This window comes from Crinia signifera, chromosome 4 (genome assembly GCF_055691185.1).
Source record: "Crinia signifera chromosome 4, ASM5569118v1, whole genome shotgun sequence".
NCBI lineage: Eukaryota > Metazoa > Chordata > Amphibia > Anura > Myobatrachidae > Crinia > Crinia signifera.
The window spans coordinates 210,029,863-210,050,526 of NC_139220.1; the positions used below are offsets into that span (position 1 = coordinate 210,029,863).

General features: G+C 44.0%; 1 protein-coding gene across 1 annotated transcript in view; it reads right to left on the reverse strand.

Annotated features, from left to right (window-relative positions):
* Positions 1-12,436, reverse strand: part of LOC146074943 (AT-rich interactive domain-containing protein 3B-like) — a 67,688-nt gene extending 55,252 nt beyond the window's left edge. Inside the window, exons 1-2 of the mRNA XM_083183682.1 lie at positions 12,225-12,436; positions 10,108-10,653 (exon numbers count right to left, since the gene is read on the reverse strand). Coding sequence (XP_083039808.1) covers positions 10,108-10,653; positions 12,225-12,260 — 582 coding nt within the window. The 5' untranslated portion in view covers positions 12,261-12,436. The remainder of the gene's footprint in view (positions 1-10,107; positions 10,654-12,224) is intronic.
* Positions 12,437-20,664: the final 8,228 nt, after the last annotated feature.

The window sequence follows — 20,664 nt, forward strand, 5'->3', positions numbered from 1 at the left end:
GCTGCACAGTATTTGGCTGTATGCACGGGCTAACAGCTGGGGATGGCAGCCAGCTGTCTCCGGCATCTACATGTTGATTTTGTCCAAGCTAAATGGTTTAGCCAAAACCCGAGCCCATGTGAAAATTCCTTAGCTGCAGCACACCCAGCATAGAGTAGGTATCCGGACTATTTGTCTACAACAAGAAGATAGACAGCCATTAGGTCGACACGCCATTAGGTCGACAGTGTCTAGGTCGACACACCATTGGGTCGACAGTGACTAGGTCGACACACCATTGGGTCGACAGTCAAAAGGTAGACATGGTTTTTTTCACTGTTTTTTGAGCCGACATGTGCCGACAGGCGGTATTTCATGCCCTACCATCCACTAAGGCGTGGAGTTAGATTATAATAGTGTGCCGAGCGCAGCGAGGCACCGTGCCCAAAGCATTGCGAGCGAAGTGAGGGGCTGCGGTTCACTTCAAACTGTGTCCATGTCGACTGTGTCGACATTTGGGTCAAAAAACAGTGGGAAAAAACCATGTCAACCTTTTGACTGTCGACCTAATGGTTGTCTATCTTCTTGTTGTAGACAAATGGTCCCGCATCCCATAGAGTACTGGAGAAGCAGTTTAACATGGATAATTCCAAGCATTAGTGTGCAATTGAATCACCCCCAACAGCACAAAGTCAGAGCTCTGATCTAACATATTCCCCTTCACTACACGAGGTAAATGTCCTGAGGCACTCGCAACTCCTTTCATTCAATGCAAAATGAAGAAATAACTGACAGCATGGACCAGAAGCTGTGATATCAACGTTTCGGGCTTGTATACCCTTTATCAAGACATACCACTACACCATAGAGATACCAGTGAATCGTAACAAGTTTATGCAACCAGTCTTCCATATGCTAGAAACCCTTCTCTGCCATCTGAAAAGTGATTGCAGCAATATTTGCAATGTACTTTTTTTTTTTTTTTAAATTGCGTACATTTTTTATTGAAATTTTGTTGCATACATCAATAAAGACAAAGGACAAAACAAAAAACTTACAATGTAACATTGTCAATAATAGAAATTGTCTGAGATAATGATATAAGAAAAGTGTACAATAAAATATAGGGGAATTTGAAGAATACGACCTCCGCGTGGTTTTTACATTTGGTATGAGTACAAATAATAGACAATAAAGAAATAGCATAATGTGGTTCATATATTATACCCCAGTGGCTAAAGCCACCGATGAGTCGTTCCACCTGTCTCATTTAGTATGGTACTGCTGAAGTGTAACTTGGGAGCAGTATGTAAATCTTTCATGAGCAGAGACATCATTTACCAATGCACACCACTGATGTAATTGCAATGTACTTTAAAATAAAGACTTTTTTTTTTTATTTAAAAGCAGCTCCAAAAAAAAACCCTTCCCTAATCCAAAACCACCACAAGAGGCTCTGAAGCCCTCGTTACGTTAAAAAGGAAGAAATTCGTAATCGCTTCACCAAGCGCCTTCAGTGAGGGGCTGCTGATATTTTTCTTTACCATTGATTATTTGTGTAACATTCCAGAAAAAAAAAAAAGAAAAAAAAAATGGAACATACTGGTGAAATACTACAAGCATAAACAAGATTCACTTTTCTATCACTACCAGTCTGCTTATAATGGCTCATTGTGAACTAAAAAGTCAATCATTAAAATAAACTATCAAGAAAACCCAAAAAGACTTAGTCCTGGTATTAGCACTATTCTTAAATCTGTAAAATATACCATAAGGAACAGATATGTAAATGTGTTCAGACAGTAATAAACGCAAATAGAGGAAAGCAAAGAAAACATCAAGTGCTCTAGTAGTATGTGGAAAGGATGTTTTAATACCTTGTTACAATGTGCAGGTGTGGATCCAATTAAATAAAACACACAAAAACACTTTCAAAATACTACCAGGAACCACATGCATTGCATATTCATTTCTAATGCTGTGTACACACGGGGCAATAGGATTGCTGGGGATATATTGCTAGCAATATATCCCCAGCAATCATATTGCTCAGTGTCTCCTTTTCATCAGCGATGAAAAGGAGACACTGCTACGGGGCGGAGGGGGAGCGCAGCAACAGCAGACGCTGCTGCTGTCACTTTGATGGGAGGAGGGAGGGAGCAGCGGCATGGGGCTGGGGAGATCAACGCTGATCTCCCCGGCGCTGACCTCCTGGCACAGCGATCGCCGGGGAAAGCCGCTGGTCGCAGGAGCATGCTCCTGCGACCAGCGACCATTAGAAAGTGCACACAGGAGCGCGCAGCTGGCGATTTAGCGCTCCGAATCACTGGCAATATGGTCGCTCAGCGACCATATTCCCAGCGATTTTACATGAAATTGCACCCGTGTGTACTCACCTTAAGTTAGATAAAGGCCTCTGGGGGCATCACATAAAGCAAGTTATTTCACAGAGTGAAAAGGTACAATTTAATCTAACATATTCAAAATTAATTCCAATAGACAAGAGCTGAACACTCTACATGAGTAAAAGGCAAACACATATGACCAGAGAACAAGTCAATTCAGCCTTCAAGTGTGTCATGCTGGGAGGTCAGGCGACCTGATTTTGGAACAAGGAATAAAGAAGTAAAACCAGATTCTTATGTGTTATTGTGGCCAGTTGGTCAGGCTAAACTGGTCTCTCAATCCATTTAATGAGTTTGGGGGTTGCATAGCCAACATGTGGCAGCTTGTAAAGGAGGAGGAGTCATTGAGCTGCAAAGCTTAACTCCTCATTTACCAAAATAACTAACATTGTACACACACATACACACAAACTGGACACAGTTTATTTTTTTTTAAACATGGCCTTGAATCATTTGTGGAAACACATTAATAAAATTGCTATGACTAGTTCAGAAGCAAATGAAGAAGCAGAGGCAGGAAAATAAAAAAATTGGAATGCTATAAACTGCTTGGTTGTTAAAACAGAACACTGCCAGCACAGCAATTTCTTATGTTGTAGGTTGCACAGTACAGAATAATGGTGTTCTTTCACAACCCATTATGGAGATCATAATGCTAAAGTAGAGACATTTCACAGGGATAGTAAATATGCTGTTCATTAATGTTTTAATACATACACTCTGGAATGTTCTGTTAAGCAGGGGAAAGCATGGAATGTTCAGTACAAAAGAACATTAATGTAGTATGCTTTGTTTACTAGATCATCTCTAAATGGTGATACATTGGCCAAGGTACAGATAATCTAACATAAGGCTGCTGGAAAACATGGAAGGGATGGGTCATTTCCTGTGGTTTATTACTGTCTCCATATAAAGATTACTTTTCCAATTGCTGCAAGGGAGGAGTCACACTTCAAAAAAGCATCATGGATAAACTAACAAAACAAAATACTCTGAATAAAAGACTTATGGCCCATACATACATTGAGATGTGTGCTTAGCGATGTATGCCAAGCTATTTAGGAAAGGCAAATTTCCCAGTGTCTAGATCACCGGGTCCAGTATATGCCAGCGGTCTAAATTCCGAACGCCGGAATCCCGGCAAGGGGGGGGGGGGGGGGCGTGGATCCCCCCCCCACACACACACACACCTTGCAGACTCGCTGCACTCACCATGCAGCGGGCCCGATACCGCCGGAAGGGGACACAACCTCCACCTGCTTGCACGTCCAAGTCAAATGAATCGCTGGCTGAGAGGGCTGCTCCATCAGTAATGTGTGCTAAGCAATCTGTGCAAACGAATGATCTGTGCAAACTAATGTTTTATATACACTTGCTAGGTGATCTAAAAAGATTTTGCCTGTACGTGTTAAAGAGCTGATCCGGCGCCATGTGGGAATATTAACTAGCAAGTTAATTTACCAGGGCGAATTAAATTTTGCCCTAGAAAAGTAGGCTAAAAGTAGTCAGCAATCAAATACTCCCCAAAGTGTACCAATTCTATGGGCATCGGAAATGTAATATGAAATCAACCAAATCATTTCACAGAGGCCAATTCACTTAAGCTGGGAAACTGCCAGAAATCACTGCATTACCTCATGGAAGCCTGGTTCTGCCCACAGCCAATGGAGTTGTGAGCATAACCAACCTACGGCAATTGGCCAATGGCAGCTAGAATGTAACTGAATCTGCACCTTAAAACTGTCCAAGCACATTCTTATCTCCCACATGAAATTACAATTGAAGAGGCGAGTGGCTGTTCCAGGATGTATATAGATATAGATATATTTTAGGTGATTCATCGCGGCCTACGAGCGCTCTTCACACCGTCGTAAAGGGGCGGTGCCCGCTTAACCTGTGGAAGCATTTATTGCGTGGGAGAGGGTCGGCTGCAAGGGTGCTATGGGTGGGGGTAGATGCTTTGGAGTTGTGTGGGTGGGGGAGAGGTGGGTTTGGGGATACTGTGGGCTGGGTTGTACCATGTGGGCGGTATAGTTAGGTGCGTGGCCGCATGTGGGTTGGGAGTTGCGGGTGTGTGCTGTAGTTGGGTTGGGGATGGATGGCGGTGGGTGTGTCACCGGGGTTGGACACACACTTACTGAGTGACACATCTGGGCAATTATATATGAGATATATAGGGTGTATTAGGATATGTTGATAAATGTATGTAATATACATGTATACCACCACCTGTTGCTGTCATTGCCCTGAATTGAAGGACCTATCTCGCTACGTGAAACACTCAGCTTTTTATCACTGTAGACCCTACAGGCCACCAAACACCACAACCCAGGCTGCACCGAGGGATGGCCATCGACCATCGATGATTAGAAATCATTGATGGTTTATGGCCGATGTCCAATAGTTATGCCATCGATGAGGGAGAACCAGATGCTTCCCACAAACGAATAGTTTTGTTTTTGCCTAAAGTACCGGGACATGGAGCATAGCCCCGCTCCAGACACTGCGAAGCCCCGCCCCCGCATTTTGATTAGCTTACAGGCCACTCAATCAGTAAAAATGGATGACCATCGATGCAAAAACATTGATGGTCATTTATTGAATAGTTATACGCTATTGATGGCCAGTTGCACTTTTGCCATCGATGGCAAAGGCAACGATGGCCATCCCTAGCTGCACCCCCAGGCCAGCACCAGCAGGACCCCTCTTCCAAAATGCAGACTTCATGAAGCCTCAGCAGAGCAATCAGAGAGCTAGAACTGGTGATGTGGGCTGGCCAGCCACCAGCACAGGGTAAAAGTTTCCTGCATCAGTTAGAGCAAGGGGCTGCGCCGCTGTGAATGCTGGGACTTGTAGTCTGCAGGAGGAGTGGGGGGCGATGCAGGACTACAATCCAGCAGCCCATATAAAGAGATGGTGGTGCGAAAGCACTGATTGGCTGACATTCTTCCTGCACTATATTTCAAATAGTCGCAACCCGCTCTGAAGACTGCTGGGCACGGCTAGTTCACCACTCTGCACGCTCTACCGGCTGTCCTCTGACTGTCACCTCACTGCCATTTTCTCGGTGGGTAGACGGCCGCGACGGAGCTTATATAAATAAATGACAGTGGGGGGCAAAATGCACCCTGACCCCCGGCCCAGCCTCTCATCTCCCCACCTTTCGCTATCGCCGGGTGCCAGTCTCCTGTGTACTGCAGTGAATGGCTGTGGAATCTCCTCCATCTCTGATGCAGGTAGGGGAAGAAAAAAAAAAATCATTGGATCCCACCCTATCGCTATCGCCGGGTGCCACCAGCTACAGTCTGCCAGGTGGACAGGCAGCCGTGGCCCTTCCATTGTGGCGGCTGTCACCGTGAGAATAAACCCTCTTGGCAACCAGCATGTAATTCCCAGTGGTAACAAGAATGGAACCCTCTTGGCATCGGGTATGAAGCCCCTGACATCAACCATGAAGTCCCTGGCATCGTGAAATAAACTCCTAGCAATGAGCATGTGGGTAAGTGGCACTTACTTGGCATATTATGTAATGGGCATCACGGTGTGTGCCATAACGTATAATGGGCATTAAGGTGTGCGGCATCATGTGTAAATGGTATTATAGTGTGTCGCGTCATGTGTAACGGGCCTTATGGTGTGTTGCGTCATGTGTAATGGGCATTCCGTTGTGTGGTATAATGTGTAAATGGTATTATAGTGTGTGGCATCATGTGTAATGGGCATTACGGTGTGTGGCATCATGTGTAAAGGGCATTACAGTGTGTGGCATTCATGGCCACACCCCTATTGTGATGAAGCCACTCCTCTAGCTTTGTGTGACCACACACCCATTTCAACATTCTTAGCTTTTCCAAACCCCCACTTCGACAACTGTGTGTGTGTGCGCGCACACACACACACACACACACACACACACACACACACACACACACACACACACACACACACACACACACACACACACACACACACACACACACACACACACACACACACACACACAGAGTATGGCTCATTACAGATGTTTACATCAAACGAACTGAGGTGCTCATTTAATCACCAGTGACCAAGCATGTATATATGTAAAACCTGGACCTTTAGGCTGGCTTTACAATCAGGTTTTAAAGCCTCTGACCTAGGGATCAGTTACAATGTTACTTTTAATGTGGGTAGTCTAAATATGGATATATTGAAGATAAAAGTGCTATATTCACTGCTTACTATTCTAAAAAGGTATCTTTCTTTAGTAAACATATTTTATTTACAGTTAAACCTGACATAACTTCACCCACTTGGCTTTTCAATTGCAGTTCAGTATAATGTCAACATTTTGACAAAGTGGTTACTAGAACAGTGTGTTTCATCCAAAATAGGGACCTAAGAGTGGAGCTTATGAGGTTAATTCTACGTTGATCAAAACAGGTGAATGTCTTAGGACATAGTAAGTCCTGCGCATTATGTTAAGGGAAGCTTATGGAAAGTCCAATCCAAAAATCGGCATCCCTACACCGATCAAATAGTAGATGAGCAGGTAAGTATCAGAATACAACTCTGATTGATCCCACCACCAGCGCCTACGGTACACCTATTTTCTTTCCACTGAGGCACGGGTGGTGGGATCATTCAGAGTTGCACTTCAATACTTACCTGCTCATACATTAGGGAACATGTTTATACTAAAAGTAGCATAAAGTCGTAGACACGACAATGGCAAAATCTAATTCTCTCTGCACAAGTAACATCTACCCCACCTGCAGTGCACATGGTTTTGTCCATCTAAGAAGGAATTTGCCAGAAGGAGTAAACCAGAATAAGGCCCTGTGTTTGCTTGGGTTACTCCTACAATTCAAATACATTAAAGTAGGCAAATTTAGAATTTGCCCAGACCATTATGTAATGTAATAGATTACACCTACCCTCAAGCATTAAAAAAAAACCTAGAGTGCATTTGTGTCATGAGGTAGGTAATATAGTGTTTATTCTAGAACTCTGCACCTTTCAAAACCCATGCAGTTCCTCGTTTCTACCTGGGGTGTCGCTGTCTGCTGTGGTGTCACATTGTGCCCTGTATCTCAATACAGATCAGACTAATAGAAGCACCACAGCAGACAGTGACACCTTAGGTTGTAAAGAGGAACTGCGCAGATTATAAAACTTGAAGGGTGCTACAATGAACACTAGTGATAGATAGATATTTTTATTTTTTATTTTAAACTCCTCTGGGGGTAGGCAATTACACAAATTACTAAGTAATGCGCTACATAAATAATCACATCAATATACAACAGATATACATTTTAAGCTTTAATTTCTAACTCTACCATTTATAGTTTCTCAGTGAGTGATGATTGCATCACACATACTACTTTGGTATGTGGCAAACATTTGTCAGTTGAATGTAGGACACAGTAGCTGGAGTTTAGTAACATGACCACAGATTTCAACCTGGTAAGTTTTAGAACCTCCTTTACCAAAAAAAAAAAAAAAAAAAAGCTGTCAATTGTTTGCTCATCTACATTTTATCAATGAATTTCCCTCCCTATAAGTACATTTTTAGAAAGCAGATTGAATTGATTAGTGTAAGGGGCAGCAATCTCTTATCAAACATAAAATAAGAGTAATACCCCTTTTACACCGCCGAAAAATCCGGGTCAGCGGTGGGTCAGACCCGGATCTTCGGCGGTGTAAATCCCTAACGCCGTGTCCCTTTACAGGGGACTTCTACCCAGGTCCTGACCTGGGTAGAACACGGCTAGGACCTGGGTAGAGGGCGGTGTAAATAAGAACGCCGGGTCGGATGACCCGGCTCCCATTTACATGAATGGGGAACGTCCAACCTGCGGACCGCAGCGTCTGACACTGACAGCCGGCGCTGCTGTCTGCTATACTCTGCAGACAGCAGCGGCGGCGGGGAAGGGAGGTGAACGGATGCCTGTATGCGGCATCCATTCACCTCCTGTCCAATGGCGGGGGGTGCGCGCGGGGACTGGGGGCAGCCTAGCAGCTTACCTTAGTGCTGGGCTGCCCCCAGCAGCGTTCCGGGTATGGCGGCGTCGATCGGCGCTTGAAGATGACATCGCGCTGTCATCTTCAAGCGCCGGGAAGGAGCGGGAGGGGGGTGCGGGCGTTTAAGCCCGTCCGGTGTAAATGCCCCTAAACGCCGGGTCGCACCCGGCTTCAACCAGGGTCCAAAAAGCCGGTCGCACCCGGCGTTTTGGTCTAAAAGGGGTATTATAGACAATTGCAAAGCAATACTTAATGTACTGACCTAAACGGTTAATTAAACCAACCCTGCATTAATCTGGATATTAGGCTTTATGATATTGATTTTATTGGAGATGTAAAACTTAATAACTTTTCAACATTTGGTTTCTTCAAGAAGCCTAGCTGCAAATATCCTAGATGTCAACCAACAACTGCCCATCTTACGGTGTTGTAAGGAAACCGCAAATGACAAGGTCATCTTACATTTGTTTTCCTAGGCCCATGATCCAGGTTGCAACTCACGGTCTTGTGACCAGAATTAATGTGAACTAAAAGTGAACGTTTATATATTTTTGGCTTAACTACTGGACTGAAAACAAATCATTCAAATTTTAACACACATTATGGGGGTTACCCAATCAGGGTAATTGTTTTGCCAGGAGGCTATCCAATTAGCAAAACCAAATCCCCGAAAGCAGCCCGTGTTCTCACAGGCTGTGGCCAGCCAAAACAGACAGGTTTTCGCTGAATGTGTTTGTTTTCATGTGAAATTTTTTTTTTTTTTACAGGCGATCTAATTGGATAGCCCTATATATTTAAAAAAATAAATAAACATTGGGGTAAAAAAGTGAGTTTCCAGCTCCCAATGTTTTATTGCAGGTAATTGGATAGCCCCACATAGGTCTTCTAATAGGTGTACATTTAACTTGTTTAATTTGAGCAAGAGGACTCATGTTTTACTTACTCGTGAACTTGTAGATGATCAATCAAGAATATTTAGCTCAAATATATGTGTATATATATCCATCCTAAATGTATTTGTGAACCTCACTTTTAAACTCTCCTTTTCAATGGGATGATTTGGGTGAACAACATACTGGAAAGGAAAATACCTTAAGTACGATGGCTATAAACAAGTGTGTAACCTCTTCAGTCGACATTTGGAAATCAGAGTTTTAAAACATATCACCATCTGTGATGAGGTGAAGTTTTACACTCTCCTAACCTGCTCTCTTTTGCTTTCACACCTTCCTTAGCTGCAGCTGTCTTCTATGTGCATAGAGGCTGCTAAATTGTACAGCAATTTAGGTCCCATGGGAAAAACTTCTAGATTTATACCGAAGGGAATATGTTTACCATGTGTAGAAAGGAAAACACTGACAGACAAAGCCTTAAATGGTACTGCCAGAGGTTAACTAAAAAAACAAATATACATTCCTAGCTGTATACAGAAAAAGAAAACTTTAAAATACATACTAAAATATTATTTATACTTTTTTTTTTTACTTGTTCACTTTTAGAAAATCTCTGTGTCACCAACTAGAAGCAATATGCAGCTACAGATCACTGGTCAGGGTTCTCTGAAAATGAAAGTCCCTCCTGCACACTTCTATGTGTTGAGAGGAACAATGAGTGATGATGGTGGCCCTGTGGTGGTAAAGAATGTGCCAGAATGCCGCCACCTCTTATCCATTGGCGCTAACAGAATTGCCCCTTCAAACTGTAAATGTGATCTTACCGGTTTAATGTGGTCTTCCAAACTTTGCTTGGGATGTTTAGAGGGTGAAGGGTTAAAGTTTTCATCTTTAGGCTCCTCTTTCACAGTTGGGTGTCGCTGACTGGGGTTCCCTTGCAAATTGGGAGGGACTATTCCCTGCTGCTCCCTCTGCACCTGAAGATACTTCTGTGCCAGCATGGATGCTTGGCCTTCCCCATCATCCCCCTCATCTCCAAATGAATCTCCTTCATCACTTTCGTCATCCTCCATTTCTTCTTCATCAGGATCACTAGCACTCCGCGGAGGTGCCATGGGCGGGCGGGCTTTTGCAGATGACATAATAGCAGGACCAGGCATGGATTTCAATCCATGCTGTGATGCCAGCTGTTGGGCATAGAGCCGTTGTGTTTCCCTAATCTGTCTTTCACGTTCCTCCATGCTGCGAGCAGCTTGCTGCTGTTGCTTTTGGAGTTGCTCCATCACAGCTTCCAATTTCATGCCTTGCTTGGTGTGCATCTGAGAACTGCCCGAAAGGGTGGTATTTAATCCACTCTGAATCAAGGAGGGCTAAAAAGAAAGCATAAAGATAAAAATCACAGGCATTGTTGGCTAATTTCTAAGAAAGTGTATATGGCTAGTTGCAAATTATATATATATATATATATATATATATATATATATATATATATATATATATATATATATATATATATATATATATATATATATATATATATATATATATATATATATAGAAACAAAAAGCAGAAATTCAAAGTATCTGTTACATATGTAGGAGTTTAGATTAAGCAGCACCATGTTTCATTTGTCACAACTAGTTGTTTGGTTAACAACAGGATGCAAGAATACACACTTGCCAGAAGCAGACTCAGGATGACAAATCCTTATGAATAGTACAATGCATGTGGTATATTGGCTCTGTGTGGTGTGTGCAAAAGCAAACAATACCTAAATGTTAAACTCCTAATATCCACAGCACCTGAATAACATTTAAAGCTTCAATTATACACAAAACCAAATACATTTAAGAAAAAAGGGAAAATAGCAAGAAAATATGTTTTTTGAAATACATAAACTGGAAGCAAAATCAAAAGGGTTTGAGTGAGGAAACAATCAACTAAACTGTGGATACAAACCCATTCAAAGCCCCAAGTATACTGTCACATCTAATGTACCTTTCCTTTGAAACACAATCCTTTAGCATTATCTCATCTGCCATATAAACTATTATCTGATCTCCACAAGTAGGTACAGTACCTTGTGATTAAGATGACATTATACATGCTAATAGATATTACTTTGCAACTAATTAGCATTACAAATTAATATGCAAATAAGTTTCACATCACAAGGTAGTTGATAAATACACACACACACATATATATATATATATATATATATATCAAACCCAAGAGTCATGTAAACGTTATGTATGGTCAGTTGCTCTAAGAAAATTCTATTTCCGATACCAATGCAATTTCTCAGTTAATGCGAAACCAGATGAGAGGACCAGTTATCTTATAAATAAATATGCATATAGCTTACACAAGATAAGACTAGTGAGCATTTAGAAAAAAAACAGCATGGCTATAATCACTAGATATGAGAAGTGGTGGGAGTATTTACTATACTGCAGATTTGGGGCTGTCGGCTGATGGTATTTAAATAGTACTTTGAGTGTGGTAGATGGGGGCCCAAAACATTTAAGAAAATGTATAAGCGACAGATCGTCCCTACTTTATCAAAAGCACATTACATGCCGTACAGAGGCTAAAGGGCGCTGGAGCGCACTAGGATCACTAGGGGCTGATGATGTTGGCACATGCGACCTATCCTGTACATGTATAATGACATCCGCCCATGTAGCCATGCAGCGGTTGCCCCGCACCACCGGACACCCCGGGGGTCTCGCCAACCAGCGCTCCCACACCTATATCTACACCACATACGTGGCGGCGGGGCAGCCGCAGTGTTGGGGAGGTGCCGGCGGTATGTACCCAGTATAAGGGGTGCGGGTGTGGGGTCCCCAGGGTGCGGTGTGCTGATGGTTGCTGACCCTCTTCCCACCGTCCGCCCTGGGTGCCCGGCGTGTACTAGAGGCCCTTCTCTGCCCTCACCATCGACTCTCTCCCGCAGCCGGCCTTCTCCACCATCCCGTCAGCCTACAGGCCGCTCGGCACCGCACTCTCCTGTAACCACTTCGCCGCCCGCCCCAGCTTCCCCCTACGTTTCCGTCTCACTACAACCTCCAAGGCTCACACACTAGGCCCCTCCCGATACACAACGAAGCGACTGATGTGACGTCATGGCGCACGCCAAGCCTATCGTCAGCACGTCCTCCGCGAGGTCATGTTACATCACGGCGCAGGTGACCGCCATCTTGGTACTCCCGACTTGCTGCAGCTCCACGCTCAGGCGGCTGAGGGCCGTTGTGTGCGCTGTCGTTTGGGTACTATAACTACACAATTGCAGAGATAAGCGTAAACACAGGCCGCAACAGATATCCCTCCGGCTCCTTGTAATGAGAACACTTTGCAGGGTAAATGGAGGCAGAACTTGAGCTTTAAACATCTTGGAAGTAGTACAGGCAATGGTGTCATCATTACAGACAGATTGCAGATATACGTTTTTTCAGTAACATCTATCATATTGTGGTACTGTACACGGGTGATGTCATGCATGCCTGTAGGCCTTGTGTGGTGATAATCTGGTTGTGGTGCTCCTGTTTATTTTCCAACAGTTGTTTCTAAAGGCCCCCATACTATGCGATTTTGGGACGATTTCATCCGATTTCGGCACTTTGTGCCGATAATCGGGTGAAATCGGCCCAAAATCGTAGGTGTGTGATATCCGATCCGATGCGCGGCCCTGTGCGCATCGGACCGGATCAGGGAGGTCGGACGGTCTGTACATACGATCACGTTCGACCTCCCTGTATGCATATGCCTGCCACCTGACAGGCATATGCATGCAGACACCGGGGCAGCGGGTCCCTGAACACCGGCGAGTGCTGCGACTGACCTGGCCGGGCGGTGGTTGGGGCGGGCGGCGGGTGCGGTGAGTGCTGCTGACCTGGCCGGGCAGTGTACTTACACATAGCAGCAGCGGGGACGGGCAGCGCAGTGGCGGCTATTATATTTTTAAAATACTTGTCAAATGACCGGCCGCTCTCTGATTGGCCGGAGAGCTCTCAGCCAATCAGAGAGCGGCCGGTCATTTGACAAGTATTTTAAAAATATAATAGCCGCCACTGCGCTGCCCGTCCCCGCTGCTGCTATGTGTAAGTACACTGCCCGGCCAGGTCAGCAGCGCTCACCGCGCCCGCCCCCACCACCGCTGCCCGCCCCCACTACTGCCGCTGCCCGCCCCCACTACTCCTCACCGCCCTACAGCTCCCTGGTTTTTTTTTACATGGGATAAATCGCATGCGATTTATCCCATGTAAAAAATGGCACATCAAGTGCCAAATTGTATGTGAGCCTCCCGGGGCGCTGCCGGGCGGCTCGCAGGTAAATTGGGTCCGACTTGTCCCTAGGACAAGTCGGCCTAATGTATGGGGGCCTTAAGTATTAGAATAACCTGGCCTCAGTGCTGATGCTATTTTGAAAACAAACTAGGCAGGAAAAGACTAATGTCACACACTTTAAGTAGCGTATTTCCTGAACTCTGCCATTATAGTCCACGTTTTAATGATAGTTATGCTTGAGCACATGTAACCTATTACAGGTCGGGTCTTCCTTATCCATGTATTCCAAAAACTGAAATATTTTCAGAAGAACGTGTTTTTTTTTTTTTTCAGAATATTTTTTTTTTTTTGCGGGGGGGGGGGGGGTTAGCCCCCCAACACACCACCCCCCCCCATCTTTTTTTTCATACTTACCTCGTCCACCCATGGTACGGCGGCCTCCAGGATCCTTTTCAGCGGCACCTCCGGTCCCAGGGTTGCGCAAACGTTCTGGTGACGTAACTGGCGCGTTCGTGCAATGCACCCCTGGGACCGGAGATGCCAATGAAGAGGATCCTGAAGGCCACAAAAAATGGATGTTGAGCGACCATTGGGGCACCACCAGGGGACCAGATAAGTATGGGGGGAAAAAAATTCCTAAATCCGAAAAAATCCCCGAGCATTTCAGATAAGGGATACTCAACCTGTACAACAAACTATCAACATTTATATTTTCATAATATTTATTAATCGTACCCAACATTGTAAACATTAACATGCCAATATTTTTTACAAATCAGGATCAAGTTTTAAAAGTATTAAGAGTCGCAGTTATCAAGGGGACAATGACATTTTTTTTTTTTATAAAACTGGCCATTAACCCCTTCCCGACATTTGACGTATATATACGTCATGGCCGGGATGTACTTCCCGACACATGACGTATATATACGTCATGACTTTAAACTGTCCCCGCGTCTATAGACGCGGTGACAGTTTAAACATGTCTGCTGTCCCTGACAGCAGACATGTCCCTGCATGCCCAGGGGGGGCTGCGATGCCGCCCCCCCGTCGGCGATCGCTGTGATTGGCTGTTCAGTGTGAACAGCCATTCACAGCGTTTTCCTGTGTTACCGGCGAATCAGACGCTCGGTAACACAGGTGTCAATCACCGCCGGGCGTCAGGGGGCATGAGGGGGTCATCGGTGACGACGACACCTCACCTGCCCCCAAGGCTGTGATTGGCTCGTCGGACCGACGAGCCAATCACAGCCAAGGCGCGCCATTTAAACTAACGGTGACTGCGCTGCAGACGCCATTCCGGTCTGGAATTGCGTGCAGAGCGGTCACCGGCCACTCTGTCCTGCTATACATACCTGAACCTTGCCTTATACTTACCTGATCACCGCTGGTAGCGTGCTGCCAGCAGCTGGATGCTTCCTGGATCTTGTGACTTCCTGTGTGCTGCTGCTGCAGTGTCATAGAGTCACAGATAGTGATAGTCAGAGATAGTCAGAGATAGTGACAGAGAGTGATAGAGAGTGCTATATTTTGTGTCTGCTGCACCCCCTTTTGTGCTGATCACTATATCTGAGGTGATCAGCAACTTTTTGGGGGTGCAGAGTTTTTTTTTATATATATATACACCTGTCAGTTGCACCAAAGGTTGTGCTGCCTGTGCAACTGACTGCTGCCCCCCCTGCTGCCCCCCCTTTTGTGCTGATTAGTTTAAATTAATTAATCAGCAACTTTTTGGGGGTCCAGGTTTTTTTTTTTTATATATATATATACCTGTCAGTTGCACCAAAGGTTGTACTGCGTGTGCAACTGACTGCTGCCCCCCCTGCTGCCCCCCCTTTTGTGCTGATTAGTTTAAATTAATTAATCAGCAACTTTTTGGGGGTCCAGGTTTTTTTTTTATATATATATACCCTGTCAGGGTGCACACAGTTGTGTGCCTGCTGCCCCTCACTGCTAATCAGTGTTGCATCACTGCATCACTGATCTGCAGGTTTTTTTTTTTTGGAGAGTGCAGTGGGGTTTTGTTTTTACACCCACGTGGGTGTCCTGTGGCCGCTGAGCGCTGATCAGTGACGTACAATCACTGAACAGCATTTTTGGCACAGGGATATAATTTTTTTTCTGCAGTTTTTTTAAATTGTTTTTTTTTCTTTTTGGAGAGTGCTGTGGTATATTTTTTTAAATTGTTTTTACACCCACGTTGCTTTTGTGGGTGTCCTGTGGCCGCTGATCAGTGACGTACATCACTGAACAACATTTTTGGCACAGGGTTGATATAATTTTTTTTCTGCAGTTTTTTTAAATTGTTTTTTTTTTGTTTTTACACCCACGTTGCTTTTGTGGGTGTCCTGTTGCCTTTGAGCGCTGTTCAGTGACGGTCGTTACTGACCAACATCTGTGCTCAATTTTTGGCGCAGAACCTTTTTTTTTTTTTTTTTTTAACCCCTTCAATTTTTTTTTTTTTTTACCCCTTCAATTTTTTTTTTTTTTATTGGGATCAAATTCCTGTATAAAGTATTTTTTTTTTCTGCACTACATACACACTACACACTACATTCCACCCGTGTTGAAATAAAGTTTGTACCCCCCCTACACTATACACGTGTTGAAACATTACACTTACAGAAACACAAAAATAAAAATGGCATCCCAAATGTCATCCCAAATGTCATCCCAGTCCTCCAGAAGAATGTATTCAGCGGAGGAGGCATATGCCATGCTTGCCTCTGACTCTGACACAGCCAGTGAGGCAAGCGGGGAATTTGAAGGATTCGTCTTAAGCTCCTCTTCCTCCTCTGGTGATGAGGGACCCCCTCAAAGACGCCCCCGTAGAGCAGCTGAGACCCCCCCCCAAATGATTGATCCCGTATGGACCCCACCACCAGACAATTTTGAGCCCCAGGTTCCTGAGTTTTTGGCCATCCCAGGAATCCAATTTGATAGTACAGGTCTCAGAGAAATTGACTTTTTCAAAAAAAAATTCTCTGATGATTTTATAAATTTAATGGTGGACCAAAGTAATTTATATGCCCAGCAGTTTATTGCTCAAAACCCCACGTCATCATTTGCTAGGTGGACCCCTGTAGATGCAGTAGAGATGATGACGTTTTGGGGTCTGGTGTTACATATGGGCATAGTAAAAAAGCCAGAAATTAGGCAATATTGGAGTACAGATGTTCTGTACAGCACCCCATTTTACCGTATGGCCATGACTCGGACTCGTTTTGAAGCAATCCTTAAATTTATACATTCCACCGATAATGCACAGTGCCCACCCAGAGATGATCCCACCTTTGACCGGCTATTCAAAGTCAGGCCAGTCATTGATCATTTCAGTGCCAAATTTGCAGAGATGTACATCCCTGACAGATTTATTTGTATCGACGAGTCCCTTATACATTTTAAAGGAAGGGTTAAATTCCGCCAGTACCTTCCCAGTAAGAGGGCAAGGTATGGCATAAAAATGTATAAACTGTGTGAAAGCACCTCAGGGTACACCCACAGGTTTAGGGTTTATGAAGGGAAGGATTCAAGAATTGAACCGCCAGAATGCCCCCCCTCCCTCGTAGGTGTTAGTGGAAAAATTGTCTGGGATTTAGTGCACCCCTTCCTGGATAAAGGTTATCACCTCTATGTGGATAACTTTTACACTAGCATCCCCCTGTTTAAGGCCCTTGGTTCAAGAGGTACAGCAGCTTGCGGTACTGTGCGCAAGAACCAAAGAGGCCTCCCAAAAACGCACATTGCCCAAGTACTGAGAAGGGGTGAAAGCAGGGGAATATGCACCGAAAATATGTTGTTGGTCAAATATAAGGACAAGCGGAATGTCCTTATACTGACAACAATTCATGGAGACAGTACCACCTCCATCCCTGTACGAGGTACCAGTACCCACACCTCAAAACCTAATTGTATCCTAGATTACAATAAGTACATGGGCGGAGTGGATCTTTCAGATCAGGTACTGAAGCCGTACAGTGCCCTGCGGAAAACAAAAATATGGTACAAGAAGCTGGCCGTGTATATCATCCAGATGGCACTGTATAACGCTTACGTGCTATTCCGTTCTACCAGCCAGAGGGGGACATTTATGCACTTTCAAGAGGAAGTCATAAAGGGCCTAATATTTGGGAACCAGCAGGCAGAGGGCCCCAGTACTTCTAGTACTGGCCCCCGTTTTGTACCAGGGCAGCATTTTCCGAACGAAATCCCCTCCACTGCAAGAAAGGGCAGGACACAAAAAAGGTGCAAAGTTTGCTATAAAAAGGGAATAAGAAAGGAAACTATTTTCCACTGTGAAACTTGCCCCGACAAACCCGGCCTATGTATAAAGGAGTGTTTTAAAATATACCACACATCTATGGATTATTAGGTTCATCATTTCACCGTGCTTCGGGGGTCTTGCTAATGCCACATAGCACCCACCATTCATTCCACCAGAATCTGAGCTGCAAAATCCACAAATCACTCCTTCCCTTCTGAGTCCTGCCATGCACCCAACTGGTATTTTTTGGTCACATATGAGGCATTGCCATACTCGGGAGAAATTGGGGCACAGATTTTGGGGTGCTTTTTCTCCTTCATACCTTCTGAAACTGGAAAATTTTGAGCCAGAACTGCATTTTTGTGTAAAAAAATGTAATTTTTCATTTGCACAGCCCAGTTGTATCAAAATTGGTGAAACCCCTGGGGGTTTGAAATGTACACTATACCCCTAGATGAATTCCCTGAGGGGTGTAGTTTGCAAAATGGGGTCACTTGTGGGGGGGTTCCACTGTATTGGTGCTTTGAGGGTCTTGCTAATGCGACATAGCACCCACCAACATTCCACCAGAATCTGTGCTGCAAAATCCAAATATCACTCCTTCCCTTCTGAGTCCTGCCATTTTTTGGTCACACATGAGGCATTGCCGTACTCGGGAGAAATTGGGGCACAGATTTTGGGGTGCTTTGTCTCCTTCATTCCTTGTGAAAATGAAAAATTTTGAGCCAGAACTGCATTTTTGTGTAAAAAATTTAATTTTTCATTTTCACTGCCCAGTTGTATCAAAATTGGTGAAACCCCTGGGGGTTTGAAATGTACACTATACCCCTAGATGAATTCCCTGAGGGGTGTAGTTTGCAAAATGGGGTCACTTGTGGGGGGGTTCCACTGTATTGGTGCTTCGGGGGTCTTGCTAATGCGACATAGCACCCACCAACATTCCACCAGAATCTGAGCTGCAAAATCCAAATATCACTCCTTCCCTTCTGAGTCCTGCCATGCACCCAAATGGTATTTTTTGGTCACATATGAGGCATTGCCGTACTCGGGAGAAATTGGGGCACAGATTTTGGGGTGCTTTGTCTCCTTCATTCCTTGTAAAAAGGAAAAATTTTGAGCCAGAACTGCATTTTTGTGTAAAAAAATAAATTTTTCATTTTCACTGCCCAGTTGTATCAAAATTGGTGAAACCCCTGTGGGTTTGAAATGTACACTATACCCCTAGATGAATTCCCTGAGGGGTGTAGTTTGCAAAATGGGGTCACTTGTGGGGGGGTTCCTAACTTTTAGCATCTTATGGTGCCTAGAAACCTACATGGTGCCTAAAAAATAATCTCATAAAAAGGAGGCTCCAAAATCAAGTAGGTGCTCCTTCTATTATGAAGCCTGTGGTTTGGTCAACGTGCACACTAGGGCCACATATAGGATATTTATGAAAACAAAAGAATTGGGGGAATCAATTTTTAGTCACATTTCTCTAGTAAAATCTACTGTGTTTCTTAGAAAAATGTATTAAAATTGCAAATCTGCAAAAAAAAATGAAATTTCACCTACACTTTGTTTTAATTCCTGTGAAACACCTAAAAAATTAACAAACTTCCAAAATGCTGTTTTGAATACTGTGAGGGGTGCAGTTTTTGAAATGGCATCATTTATGGGGGTGTCTCACATACAAGTCCCTCAAAGTCACATCAGAACTGAACTGGTCCCTACAAATTTTCTTGAAAATTTGAGAATTTGCTATTCATATTTTAAGCCTCCTAGTGTCCAAAAAAATTAAAAGGAGGTTGAAATAATGATGGAAACATAAAGTAGACATATGGTCTATGTTAGTTATTAACTATTTTGAGTGGTATGATTATTTGTCTCACAAGCAGAAAATTTAACATTTTGAAAATCGCTAAATTTTCCATTTTTTTACGACATTTTGGTATTTTTCACAAAAAAACACAGACTGTATCGACCAAAATTTACCACTAACTTGAAGTACAATGTGTCACGAGAAAACAATCTCAAAATCACTGGGATAAGTAAAAGCAAAAAAAAGTTATACCCACTTAAGTGATACATGTCAGATTTGAAAAAAATGGCTCTGTCAGGAAGGCAAAAATTGGCTGCGTCAGGAAGCGGTTAATGTGAAATTTAAGTATCACACAAATATATCAAAGTGCTATCACAATTATTATCTGAAGATGAAGGGCAAAGATATTGCATTTTTTTATTTTTTCGCAGTTCCTATCTTTATCATGGGAACTGCTGTCTTTTGAAATGTATCAAATTCCGAAAGCACTTTTCTTTCGGAACTTGATCTCTGATATCCTCGCGTTAGACCCCTCCCCAGTGTCCCCTCCTCCCTTACTTGTTTGTGTGCTGCCATTGCCGCTCAGCATCTTTCACCCACCCATGGAGTGGGGTCCCGAGAAGAGGCAGCTTGTGTCCCCCACTGCAGCGCTGATTGGATTGACGGACCACCCACCAAACAGGATCTCCGACAGGAGGCAGCTTGTTGTCCCCCTCTGCAGCACCAGAGTGGTGATAATAGTGTGGCCGGACTGCTCTCACTATTCAGCAGTAGCCAGCACATTCTCTGTTCCCTCTGTGCACTGGATCTTTAGGTTATTTATGTATGACACTGTACACACACACACACACACACACACACACACATATATATATATATGCCTCCATTGGTTGCCTGTATATTACCGTATTCAATATAAAACACTTCTACTTGCATTTAAAGCTATTAACCATACTGCACCAGCATATATCTCTGCACTTAATACAAAATATCTCCCATCTCGACCACTACGCTCTACACAAGATC